The sequence below is a fragment of the Oryctolagus cuniculus genome, chromosome 7, assembly GCF_964237555.1.
Source record: "Oryctolagus cuniculus chromosome 7, mOryCun1.1, whole genome shotgun sequence".
Classification (NCBI taxonomy): Eukaryota; Metazoa; Chordata; class Mammalia; order Lagomorpha; family Leporidae; genus Oryctolagus; species Oryctolagus cuniculus.
In genome coordinates this window covers 154,177,878-154,190,571 of record NC_091438.1, presented here as the reverse complement: position 1 = coordinate 154,190,571, position 12,694 = coordinate 154,177,878, and the positions used below count along the sequence as shown (strand labels likewise).

General features: G+C 57.5%; 1 protein-coding gene across 7 annotated transcripts in view; it reads left to right on the top strand.

Moving 5' to 3' along the window:
• The window catches only part of FHAD1 (forkhead associated phosphopeptide binding domain 1), a 121,651-nt gene that overhangs the window by 92,038 nt on the left and 16,919 nt on the right, over nucleotides 1–12,694 (top strand). For all 7 annotated transcript variants that reach the window (XR_007915796.2, XM_051836581.2, XM_051836580.2 and 4 more), the window contains 7 exons: nucleotides 313–538; nucleotides 1,977–2,061; nucleotides 4,916–5,022; nucleotides 5,563–5,722; nucleotides 6,976–7,108; nucleotides 10,607–10,736; nucleotides 11,325–11,452. Coding sequence is in view for 6 of the 7 variants with exons in the window: in XM_051836581.2 (XP_051692541.2) it covers nucleotides 313–538; nucleotides 1,977–2,061; nucleotides 4,916–5,022; nucleotides 5,563–5,722; nucleotides 6,976–7,108; nucleotides 10,607–10,736; nucleotides 11,325–11,452 (969 nt within the window). In the remaining variant the exon portion in view is untranslated. The remainder of the gene's footprint in view (nucleotides 1–312; nucleotides 539–1,976; nucleotides 2,062–4,915; nucleotides 5,023–5,562; nucleotides 5,723–6,975; nucleotides 7,109–10,606; nucleotides 10,737–11,324; nucleotides 11,453–12,694) is intronic.

Here is a 12,694-nt window from a genome sequence, read left to right as displayed (position 1 = left end):
AACACCAAGTCTGCTGCGATGGCATTTATGTCTAGTGGGAGTGAGAAATTCGAATAAAGATATGAGATCATCTCAGGAAAAATAAAACAAAATCTTCCAGGGAGATGGCACTGAAGCTGAGACCCAAAAGACAAGAAGGAGTCGGCCGTGCAAGGAGCTAGGGCAGGAGTGCACCAGGCAGGCGGGACAGCACGTGCAAAGGCCCTGAGGCCGGAGCCAGGCTGGCACCTGGTGTGCCGCGGCGCTGTATGCTTGCTGCTCTGGCCTTCATATCCCCCTCCCAGCCTCACCCAGCCCTTGCTGTGTCCCCAGATCATGATGGAGGAGCGGATGCTGCTGCAGCAGCAGGCGCTAAAGACCCTCCAGGACGAGCGGGAGTCCCAGAATCACGGGTTCGAAGAGGAAATCGCGGGGTACAAGGAACAGATCAAGCAGCACTCGCAGACGATCGTGAGTCTGGAGGGCAGGCTCCAGAACATGGCGCAGCACCACGGAAGGATAGAGGCAGAGATCGTGGCCTTGAAGGAGAGGGAGCCAGGTAGGCCCGAGGGGTGCCGGCAGAGCCCGGCTCCTAGGCAGGCGGAGGTCACCCCGCGGACCCCAGCAGCCGCTGAGTGAGGGAATGGCCACGCCTCACTTAAAAGCCCACGCGCTCTTGGGAGGCCCCCTTGCTTCTCCTTCCCCCGGGGCCCAGCGTGAGCAGAGGGAACGGCGAGCAATGGGGACATGCTTTGTGCCGGCGCGGTGAGCCGGCGACAGGCTCAGGCTGCCAGGGGCCACGAGAGCGCCATGGAGCGGAATCGTCTTTTCCGCGTGAGAGCATCCCCACGCGCAGCCTCCCAGGGGCTTCTCCGCGCCGCCAGCCGTCTGCATCTCGCAGACGCAGCCAGGATTTGCCTCTTAAAAGACAATTCCGGTAGAGGCGGAAGAAAGGGCTCAGGGCGGCGGCGCTTATGCGCCCTAAATAACCGAAACACTGCGCGTTGGTGCAGAGGCGAGTCCTGGGGTCTGGAAGCAGCCGCTTCAGGCCCCGGCTGTCTCAGTCCCAGCACTCGGGACGCTTGGCACCGGCAGAGTCTTTGCTGCGGGGGCCTCTCCTGCTCGTGGTCAGGGGGTTAGCAGCATCCCGGTCCTCCACCTGCGAGATCCCGCCCCTAAACCACAGATGCACCCCCACAGTGCCCCACGTCCCCTCCAGGCACACTCATGCCTCGCTGAGAAGCGTGGTTCTCGCCACCAGATGGCAAGTGCCCGGGTTCCCCCCGTACATCCACTCATCGGCACTCCTCACTGAGTATCTACTATGTTCCAGGTTCATTTACGCCTGGGGAGTCAATGACAGAAAAACCAGCTCCTGTCCCTGCAGGGAACCAAACTGCTGCCCTGGGAGGTGATCCGAGATGAGCAGGGAGCCAGGGCCAGGGCCCAGAGCAGGGCTCAGCCTCCTGATTGCGACCCCGGGCAGAGGAAGGCTGTTCAAGCTGCACCCTGGAAGGCGTCCTCTCCGCTCCTATGACAGTGCCCACCATAAAGCAAGCATGCCCTAGGTTTTCATTGAATGAATAAGCGAGTGAACAAATGTGGATTGCGTGTTGAGAATAGAAGCCACAAGGCGTAGCTAAGGAGGGAGGTGAGCGGAGAACCTCACTGAGCACAGGTGATTCTTCCAGGAAAGACAGGCGGTCACCCCAGGGCCGGGGGCCACCGTGCACCGGCTGGGCTCAGGGGTCGTCAGCAGATTCCCTCACCCGGCATGTGTGTCCTTGTCTGTATGTGGAGTTGATGATCCCTGCCTAGAAATGGATTAACATGTGTGTGTGTCCGTGTGTCTGTGTGTACGCCCGTGTGTCTGCATGTGTGTCCGTGTGTCTGTGTGTATGTCCGTGTGTCTGTGTGTGTCCATGTGTCTGTGTGTGTTCGTGTTTGTGTGTGTGTCCATGTGTGTGTGTGTGTGTTTGCACACCTCTCTGCTCCAGCTCAAAAGAAAGAAGTGCCGAGAGAGCCTCCAGTGGCACCTGCCCCGGACGTGGGCACCAGAGAGATGGAGTGCGACCACCTGATGTGAGTGCCCGCGGTGGGGGTGGGGGACGCGCCCCAGCCTCGCCAGCCTGGGGTGCACAACAAGCCCGCAGAGCCACTACTGTGGCAGAAACTGACAACAGGACCCAAGGCTGAGGGTTTCTCATCATTGGTTAAGTCTCTCGGCTCCTTTAAGGAATCGAGTCAGTGTCGTGGAAAGACCCAGGCTGAGATGCGTTCAGACCCCAACTCGGCCACCCTGGGCGGTCCCACCCCCACCCCAGCCTCGCCTTTCTCATTTACAAAGCCAGGTCACTCGTGCTTGGCGCTGGGCACATGGTAGCCCCTGGTGTTCTTAGCCAGAGGCAAGCCCACTCCTGGTATTCCAGGCAGACAGCAGGAGTGTCAAAGACAGAGACCACCTGTAGGCTGGGCTCTGGCTAACTGCCCTGGCCTCGCCCAGCCCCGAGGATCAGTGAATCCACACCTGGACCTCCAGGGAGAGAGCATTGTCAGAGAAACCAAGTCCACGGGGAAGAAGGACCCAGAAAACGTGGCAACGCAGCAGGTGCAGGAGAAGGCGCTGACCAGATACCCAGGCCGTGCCTCGGAGGAGACACGCACCTGCCTGACTTGCCTCACGAGTCGTCAGCAAAGCCGAATGTCGTGGGGATCTCACCTCCCCAGGAAAACCCACGCGCAGCCTCTCCACGGAGGACCCGCTCTGCAGACAGCAGCGGGCAGGGCTGGGCGGAGGATCAGCCGCTCACTTCAGAGCATGTGATCAAGTTGGGAGTTCCAGTTAGAGCCCAGCACACACACACACACACACAGAGGATACACCACACCACACACAGAGACACAGATTACACCACACTACACACACACACACAGACTACACCACACCACACACACACACACACACACACACACAGAGGGAATACACCATACCACACACACACACAGACTACACCATGCACACACACACACACACACAGAATACACCACACACACACACAGACACAGAGTACACCACACCACACACACAGACACAGACTACACAACACCACACACACACACACAGGGAATACACCATACCACACACACACACACACACAGAATACACCACACCACACACACACACAGACTACACCACACGCGTGCACACACACACACAGACTACACCACGCGCACACACACACACACTCACACAGGGAATACACCATACCACACACACACAGAATACACCACACCACACACACACACAGAATACACCACACCACACACACACACACAGAATACACCACGCGCATGCACACACACACACACACACGGGGCTTCCACCAGTTCCTGAAAACTTGGCATTGAAAGGTCAGGTGGGGCGAGTTTTGCTGCAGTGGTCAATTTCCCTACAGACACCTGCAAATCAGAGTGCCCGGGGTTCAAGTCCCAGCTCCACTCCCAACTCCCACCTCCTGCTAACGCACACCTTGGGAGGCAGGGATGATGGCTCAAGCGGTTGGGCCCCTGCCACACCCACGGGAAATCCAAACGTAGTTCCTGGCTCCTGGCTTCAACCTGTCATAGCCCCGGCTGTTGTGGGCACTTAGGAAGTGAACCAGTGGATGGTAGCTCCCGCCCTCTCTGCCCCTCGAATAAATAAATAATTTTAAAGAATTAAAAAAAAAAGATAAACGGATAACACCTGGGATTTTGAACGCCCACTTGGGTATCGTGTGTGTGGCCAAAAATTTTTTTAAAGATTTATTTATTTATTTAATGGAAGGAGGGAGGGAGGGAGAGAGAGAGTCAGAGAGAGAGGTCTTCCATCCGCTAGTTCACTCCCCAAATGGCTACAACAGCCATGGTTGGTCCAGGCTGAAGCCAGCAGCCCAGACCCCACCCGTGACTCCCACATGGGAGCAGGGGCCCAGTACTTGAGCCACCTTCCGCTGCTTTCCCAGGTGTTTCAGCAGAGAGCTGGATGGGGAGTGGAGTAGCTGGGGCTCGAACTTGAGCTCCAAGACGGGATGCTGGCTTCCAGGCAGAGACTTAGCCTGCCGAGCCACAACACCAGCCCCACAGTTTTATTTTTTACGTGCCACCTGCCAGGCCTCCGTTTCATTTCATAATAAACACACGCTCCACTGTCAGATCCACTCAGGAAGAGTGTAGGTTCCAAAAACAGGTGGGCTCAAGTGATGGGGACTTAACCCGTGGGGGCCTGGGGCCCGGCGCCCCCGCCAAATGGGCCGGACCATAGCACCTCCTCCCCCTACACAAACACACTCGCAAAATGCATCCCCCTTGGCTCGGGATTTGCACATTGGCCTATGTCCCCTCCAACTTGGCACCACCCCTGCCCATTACAGTGCCGTGGGTGTACAGATGAGGGAAGCTGTCTGGAACCCAGGGGCCCACATGTCCACCAACTTGCCCTTGAATGCCCTCCCCCCGCCCCGCACCTGCCTGGCCCCGCCTCTCCCTGCAAGAATTCAATTCAATTCAGTTCAATTTCTCCCCCGTCCTCATCCTCAGTCCTTAGGGAATCCCTGAGCACCCAAAAAGACCATCCTCTCTGCTCCTCCTTCCTCCAATGCCCATGAGCCCCGCAGGCGCAGGCGATGTGACAGCCGCCTGGACACAAGGCCATCCCCTCCTGCAAGGCCCTACCCCGCCAGACCCTTCATCCTATGCTAATGGATCATCCAATGAATTCATTTTGGAGAATGTTTCGAGCCGGTCCCGTCCCCTTGCTGGAGCTGTCCCCTCCCATCCCGTGACTGAGGAGTGCTTTGTACCTGCCCTAGGCCCCGCCCCCTCTGCGGGGCGCCCAGCAGACACAGCGCAGGCGCAGGCGGCGTGGGTCTCACTTGGCCATTTCTGTGGCTTTCAGAGATGACTTACTGGCTGCCCAGAAGGAAATCCTGTCCCAGCAGGAGGTCATCATGCGGCTGAGGAAAGACCTTAACGACGCCCACAGCCGAATGTCAGACTTGAGAGGTTTGTACGTCTCTGTGGCCCGTGCCGCTCCGGCCCGGTGGAGGATGGAAGGAGGGGAGGTAAAGGAGGTGGAAGTTCAGCCCAGACCCCAGCTGACCTTCCTGGGCACCTGCATTCCCTGTGACCTGGACCAGCAAACGCTGGGTCCTGGGCTTGGCCTTGGTTGCCACTCACCTGTGCCGTGGACCGCGGTCTCCGCAGGTCCCGGGGCCTGCATGGAACCCGACCTCCTGTTCCTGGGAGAGCTTCCTTTGCTGGGGGGGATTTGTCTCCTTTGGAGAAGCAGGCAGCTGAACTTGGACCTGAGGGTCCGGAAATGCCCAAGGACACCCGTGGGGCCCTGGCGGCATCTGCTGGGGCGGCACCAGGGCCCAGGGAGCCCAGGACCCCCGCAGAGCAGCACCCAGCGGAGGGCCGTGGTGTGTGTGGCTAGACCTCCTGGCCGTTACTAAGGCCCTCGGAGGTTCTGGTGAGCCCGGCAGATCTGCAGGGGCCCTCGCGGGGCTGGAGGTCCCTCACGGCCTCCCGCCTCTCTCCCAGGGGAGCTTAGCGAGAAGCAGAAGGCAGAGCTGGAGCGGAACCTGGAGCTGGTGCAGCGGCAGAGCAGTGAACTGAGCACGTTCAAGAGCAAGGTGGCCCAGCTGAGCGGCCTGCTGGAGAAGAGGGACCGGGAGCTGGAGGCCCTCAAGGAGGCCCTGAGGTGCGTGGGAGGGGCGTGCGTGACGTGGGAGGGACGTGCATGACGTGGGAGGGACGTGCGTGATGTAGGAGCCCCCGTGGAGGCCCTCAGGTGTGTGGGAGGGACGTGCCTGACGTAGGAGAGATGTGTGTGACGTGGGAGGGACGTGCGTGACACAGGAGGGACGTGCGTGATGTGGAAGGGACATGCATGACGCGGCAGCCCCCGCAGCCTTGCACAGAGGGGGCTCTGTCCATGCTTCCCGGCCTCACTGAAACAGGGCTTTGCTTAGTCCTGTGCTTCTCAAACATTCTTGCCTAATATTCCGCATGACAGGTCTCAGCTTAAATGTCACTTCCTCCAGGAAGCTCACCATCACTCACCCTCTCCAAACACAGCTAAGCGCTCCTGCTCTGCTTGAGGTCCCTCAGCCTCCCCACCCCCACCCCCGCCTCGTCTTACCTCTCACCACCACCAAGGCTGCCTTTACCTTTCACTGTCTGCTTACTCCACAAGGACAGAGTCTGCAGAGGCTCCTCCCACGACCGACTTCCCAGCATTCCCGCTGTGGTTGTTACATAAAGGAGCTTGACAATTGCTCAAACATATACACAAGCTGCAGGTGTCGGCTTCATGTAGACACAAAATAGCACCACCGTCCCATGGATTAATCTAAAAATACGGGGGACCTGCGTTTTAGTCCATATTTAGTCCACATTTCAGCATGAGTGATGTTTCCTCCCCAAAAGACAAACTGAGGAAAAGTGAGGCATCGTGCATCACCTGTAGCTTCACACACTTGTGGCTCACGGCCAAGGCAGGCTGACGCTGTGGCTCAGAGAGCAAGTTCTGGATCCGGGCTGCCTGGTTGCAACACGAGGCTCCCTCACTTACAAGCTTGCTGGCCATGGGCTAAGCCCCGTGTGTCTCTTGTCTGTAAAACAGGGACAAGGAGAGCCCCTGACTCCTGGGTCAGCACCTCCAGTGTTACAAGTAGCAGCCATGCACGAACGTCCCTGTACTGCCACAGCAGGTGCACACAGACCCAGTGTGGGGAGCAAGGGCAGGTGCCCACTGCCCTGCCACTCACTACCTCGTAAATCCTTCAAAACCTGCCTCCCTAGACACCTGTGGGCAGGGGGCTCCAAATCTGAGGATGCAGTTATCAAGTAAACAGAGCTCCGTTCCTTGGTCTGCCAAGGCAGGCCAAAGGACTCGTTGCTTCCTGGAGCCGCGGGTGTCCTGCTGCCGGTGACTCCTCTTCTGTGTCCTAGGGCTTCCCAAGAGAAACACAAACTCCAGCTGAGCATGGAGAAGGAGCAGAAGCTCAGGAGCCCAACCAAGAAGCGTGACATCTCCGTGCAGATAGAACCAATCCACACCGATGCTTTCTCCAGCAGCCAGGAGGTGAGTGCCCGCCGGGCCCTGGCTCCTCGCCCCGCCGTGGGAGAGCCCAGGGGTGGCTTCCTTTTCCAAAGAACCATGTGACTGAGCTCGCCCGCTGTCCCTTGATAAGGTCCATCTGTCTGCCCCAGAAGTCCCAGCGGTGCCTCTATGAGTGAGCCTGGCCAGCGTGGAGTTGGTGCCCATGCTCCGTCCCGTGGCTGGGGTTGTGACACTCCCCGTTGTCTGTAGTCGTTTGATTGTGGGGTGCAGGGATTCCTGGAGGCCCCGGCTTTCCTGGAGCCCAGGGAGTCGCCTTCCCTTGGCGTTCCGACAATCGGCTTTGAATTTTCTCTTGGAAGCCAGATCCAGTGTGGCACCGTAGCAGGTCCCCTCCTGCTGGAACCCCAAGCTCATAGGGCACAGCCTGACCCCTATTTACTCCCTCGTTCAACAACTATTGAGCATCTGCTGTATGCCAGGCCCTGGGCAGGGACAGGGGACGATACACACAGTCCCTGTCCACACAAGGCTCCCTAGGACTTGGTATGAGGTTGTTGGCCCAGGCTGCCGAGCGGGTTGGCCGTGACATTGGTGTCTATGGATTGGCTGGAAGCGATGGGGGTGGAGGCAACAGGATGAAAGGAAAGAAATATTTGCTCCCTCTTGGGAGGAAGGGCTACTTCCTGCTTTCTAAGCCAGCCTGGGTCAGAGGGCTGAAAAGTTGTATGAGAAAGAATCTCCAGCCTCTAAATAAATAAATTCCCAGAAGAGCCACGAGGAAGGGTCGCGGGGAGCTCCGCATACCCTCTGGACGCAGTCAGGGTTGTAATGATGCCTTGCTGGGCGGCTGTGCCTTGGTCTCCCCACGTGGGTATTGCCTGCCCCCTTGCACCCAGAGAGAAAAGGGGGGAGAGAAAGAGAGAGAGGGAGGGAGGGAGAGGGAGGGAGGGAGGGGGAGGAGAGAGGCCCTTTCCAGTGGTTTACTCCCAGGGACAGCACACACCCTCCGAGAGATGGGCGAGGCCAGGGTAGAGCCAGCTGGGCATGCATCGGCTAAGCAGCCCAGTCCAGGAACCAGTGAGGTCCTACTAGGTGCAGGCAGGCGTGAGCCGTCCCCTGCTCTCAGCTGCTAAGCCCTGGTCCCAGCCAGAAACCTGGGGCAAGCAACTTGCGGCTCCTGCTCTTAGACCCGGTTCATCCCAGCTTCATAGTCACCAGGCAGCTGCAATGGCTAAATGGCACATGGTGGCAGGCCCTGGGACAGCACAGTCTATGGAGGAGACAGGGGCTTTGTCCCCAGTGGGAACGAGCACTCTGGGGGTGGCGGCTCTTGGATCCAGGGAGGTTTTGGTGAGGGACACTTGAGCAGAGCCTGAGGAAGTGGAGGAGCGAGCAGGCGGGAACATGGGAGGTGGCAGGCAGGCCTGGGGAGGCCTCAGATGGCACTGCTGAGCTCCGGGAAAGGATCTTGGCCTTGAGCCCCCTGCTGTTCGTGGCTCACATGGGGCCTTTGATAAATACCAAAGAGGGAAACAATGTCTCCTCTGCTCTGCCCGCTGTCCCCGGAGCATCCAGCATTCTCTGGACCTGGCAGATGTGCACACGTGTCCACATGTGTCATCGCCGGCCCCAAGGCGTTGCGCCCCAGCACTGCAGGGACTTGTCGGCCTGGTCCCCAATCTCCCCTCAGTCCCTGGGACAGAGCTGGCATTGTGGTCAGAGCTACAGGCAGGCAGGCGGGCGGGCGGATAGGTAGGTAGGTAGGAAAGTACATAGATACATGGATACATAGAGACATGGATACATAAATGAAACATGGATACACAGATACATAGATACATGGATAGGCAGATGATACGTGGATACATAGATAGCTATCTCTACCTAGCCATACAATTTTAAGGCAATTTTGGTTCACTCCATACCATGTATATAACATATGTGTATATATAAAACATCATCTCTGGCTGTATATATACTATCGCATGGACCAAAATGGTTCTTCGGAAAAGGAACCAGGATGCCAGTTTCTCCCCTTTCCTGGCAGCTTGGCTGAGCCGTTCCTAGCAGCCGTATCTGCAGCTGATTTTCTGTTTTCCCGACTTTTCTTCCTTCCTGTCTGTCTCCCCACCTGGGGAAGCAGAATCCACGACAGCAGGGACGTCACCACGGCACCCCCAGAGCCTAGAACGAGGCTTGCCGCTCAACAGCAGTGCTCGGAAACTCTGGGATGAATGAGTGACTGAATGAATGTGTCTCCCCCCTAGAGAAGTGATATTTAACTTGGGGGCCGACACTGGACTGCAGGGGTTCCTGAGCCTCTCCATGCTGTGTGCCAGTGTTTGTGGGCGTGGCAAGTTTGCTGCAGGAAAGAACCCGCCTCTAAATCTTAAAAGGGTGTATGATCCTTAAAAGATGACAAAGAAGAGGGCATTCAGCCCAGCGGCTAAGGTGCCCACATCCCACACCGGGGGGCCTGGTTTGATTCCTGCCTACAGCTCCTGCCCTCAACTTCCTGCTACCACAGACCCTGGGAGGCAGTGGTGTCGGCTCCTGTGAACGGGTCCCTACCTTGGGAGACCTGGACTGGGCTTCCGACTTCAACCCCACCACTGCTGGTATTTGGGGGAGTGAACGTGGATGGGCGTGTGCTTGCTCTCGCTCTCTCTCTCTCCTCTCTCTCTCTCCCCTCTCTCTCTCCTTTCTCTCTCCCCCCCACCCATAAATATTTTTTTAATAAATAAATACAGTTTTTAGGCCGGCGCCGCGGCTCACTAGGCTAATCCTCCGCCTAGCGGCGCCGGCACACCGGGTTCTAGTCCCGGTTGGGGCGCCGGATTCTGTCCCGGTTGCCCCTCTTCCAGGCCAGCTCTCTGCTGTGGCCAGGGAGTGCAGTGGAGGATGGCCCAGGTGCTTGGGCCCTGCACCCCATGGGAGACCAGGAAAAGCACCTGGCTCCTGGCTCCTGGCTCCTGCCATCGGATCAGCGCGGTGCGCTGGCCGCAGCGCGCTGGCCACGGCGGCCATTGGAGAGTGAACCAACGGCAAAGGAAGACCTTCTCTCTCTGTCTCTCTCTCTCACTGTCCACTCTGCCTGTCAAAAATAAATAAATAAATAAATAAATAAATAAATACAGTTTTTAAAAAGCATCAAGTGTTCACAACTCCAAATGCCCCTCCAGGAGTAGAATTGGGTGGGGTTGCCCAGAAATAAGACAACAACAACAACAAAGGGAAATGCAGGCATGGAGGAATATTGGAAGAAAACAATAAGCAAAACGAGGAGAGGGGACATGGAGGGGGACTTCTTCTTTATAGTGACGCCGGGTGGGGAGGGAAGGGGGTCTCCTGCTGGGTGTGACTGGGAATTTGCTGAGAGATCTGAGCTCCCATTCTACCAAAGTCCTTAGGCTATTTTCCAAAGGTGCTAAGCGACATGTGATGCGTTCACACCTCTGTGGATACAAGAGAGAGATTCTACTCCCTCCTAAGCTGCTGTCTACTCCTTTCCGCCGACAGGAGCAGTCCTTCAGTGACCTAGGGGTCAAGTGCAAAGGGTCCCGACACGAGGAGATCATCCAGCGTCAGAGAAAGGCCTTATCTGAACTCCGCACCCGAATCAAGGAACTGGAGAAAGCCTGCTCCGCAAGTGAGTCCCCCCTCCCCCAGGAGACTCCGGGGCTCGCCCTGGGGACTGAGCGACCCGCCAGGAGGAACACGGTTTATCCCCACCGTGTCACACCTGAAAGGACATGGGCGGGCTGCCGCCCCAGGGTCAAGTGCAGGCCCGGGTATGAAATACATAGGATTTCATGAAAACTTGCCCTTGTTCCTTCTTTTTCTGATTTCTCTGTGGCCCAGTGGAATCCTCACCTTGGACTCACACTGTCCACGGGTGAGTGTTGGGGAACTGCTAGAGCTCTCGAGGGTCAGAGCTTGCTGCCCGGGAGCACGGGGCCGGGACCCAGAAGCCTGGGTTCGAGCCCCTGCGGGATCCTGTGGCAGGCTGCGCGCTCAGTGCCTTGGCGCTGGCACCTGGGTGGCTGCAGCCTCACGATTTAGCCACGTGGCTGTGGACAAGTCACTTCATCCCCGGGCCTCGATTTGCTCAGCCGCCGAGGGAGGTGGTGAGGATTAGAACAGGTCTGTGGTTAAGCGTGCCATTATCCGTAACAGTTACGACATGAAATAACTCTCCCCGAGCCTTGCTTTTGAGTCCAAATTATTTCTCTTATAGATCATAAAGACCACCTGCATGAGCCATTTCTAGAATTAAAGACTCTCGGGATGGAAAAAAATGTCCAGAAAATATTATTGAATGCAAAACCTGATTTGCCAACTCTCTCAAGAATAGAGCTCCGAGCGGTAACAGTTTGTCTCTGCAGTGACTGACGTGTGAAGGGGGTGGGCATAAGGGCACACGTGAGCTGCGTGCACTGGCAGGGTGGGCAGTGCAGTGGCCCCAGACCAGGTCCTCCCTGGGGGCAGGGGCCGCACTCACTGGCTGGTGCCCTTGCCACACCCATTGTCCCGTGTCTGCAGGGAGGCGACCTTCCACGTGTGCGCAGCCCAGCGGGTCAATCGCTCTCCACATTAGGTGTTGGGTTCCACAAAGCATGTCCAACAGGCTAATTTCTCCTGCTATATGCCGTGTGCATCGCACTGTCAGCGGAACACGCGAGCAGGCAAAAGGGAGCAGAGAGGAGCCGTGATTCCAAGTCAGCCCTGCTCTGCACTGTGTGACCTGGGGCCGGGCTCTTCGCCTCGCTGGGCCTCCGTTCCCCAGCTGGAAGCTGATGCTGACAAAGTTAGAGGAGTGGATTCTAGGCTAATCCTCCGCTTGCGGCGTCGGCACACAGGGTTCTAGTCCCGGTCGGGGCGCCAGATTCTGTCCCGGTTGCCCCTCTTCCAGGTTAAGCTCTCTGCTGTGTCCCGGGAGTGCAGTGGAGGATGGCCCAGGTGCTTGGGCCCTGCACCCTCATGGGAGACCAGGAGAAGCACCTGGCTCCTGCCTTCAGATCAGTGCGGTGCGCCAGCCGCAGCGCGCTGGCCGCAGCAGCCACTGTGGGGTGAACCAACAGCAAAGGAAGACCTTTCTCTCTGTGTCTCTCTCACTGTCCACTCTGCCTGTCAAAAAAAAAAAAAAAAAAAAAAGAGTGATTCTGTGAAGCGCTTAGGCCAGCGCCTGGCTCCTAGGGAGCACCTACCAAACAAGAGGTGTCACTGTTAGAAAGTAGCACTTATATCGTCTGAGTCCAGGAAACTGTCACTTCTTTTGTTTTTTCCAAAGATTTATTTTATTTATTTGAAAGGCAGAGTTACAGACAGAGAGAGAGGTCTTCCATCCGCTGGGTCACTCCCCAAATGGCTGCAATGGCCTGATCTGGACCAGGCCGGAGCCAGGAGCTAGGAGCCTCCCCCGGGTCTCCCACAGGGATGCAGGGTCCCAAGCACTTGGGCCATCCTCTGCTGCTTTCCCAGAGGTGCAGCAGCTGGGACTCGAACTGGCGCCCATATGGGACGCTGGCACCGTAGGCAGCGGTTTTACCTGCTGTGCCACAGCACCAGCCCCACTTTCGCTTCTGAAAGGGCCACGGTCGTATTTGC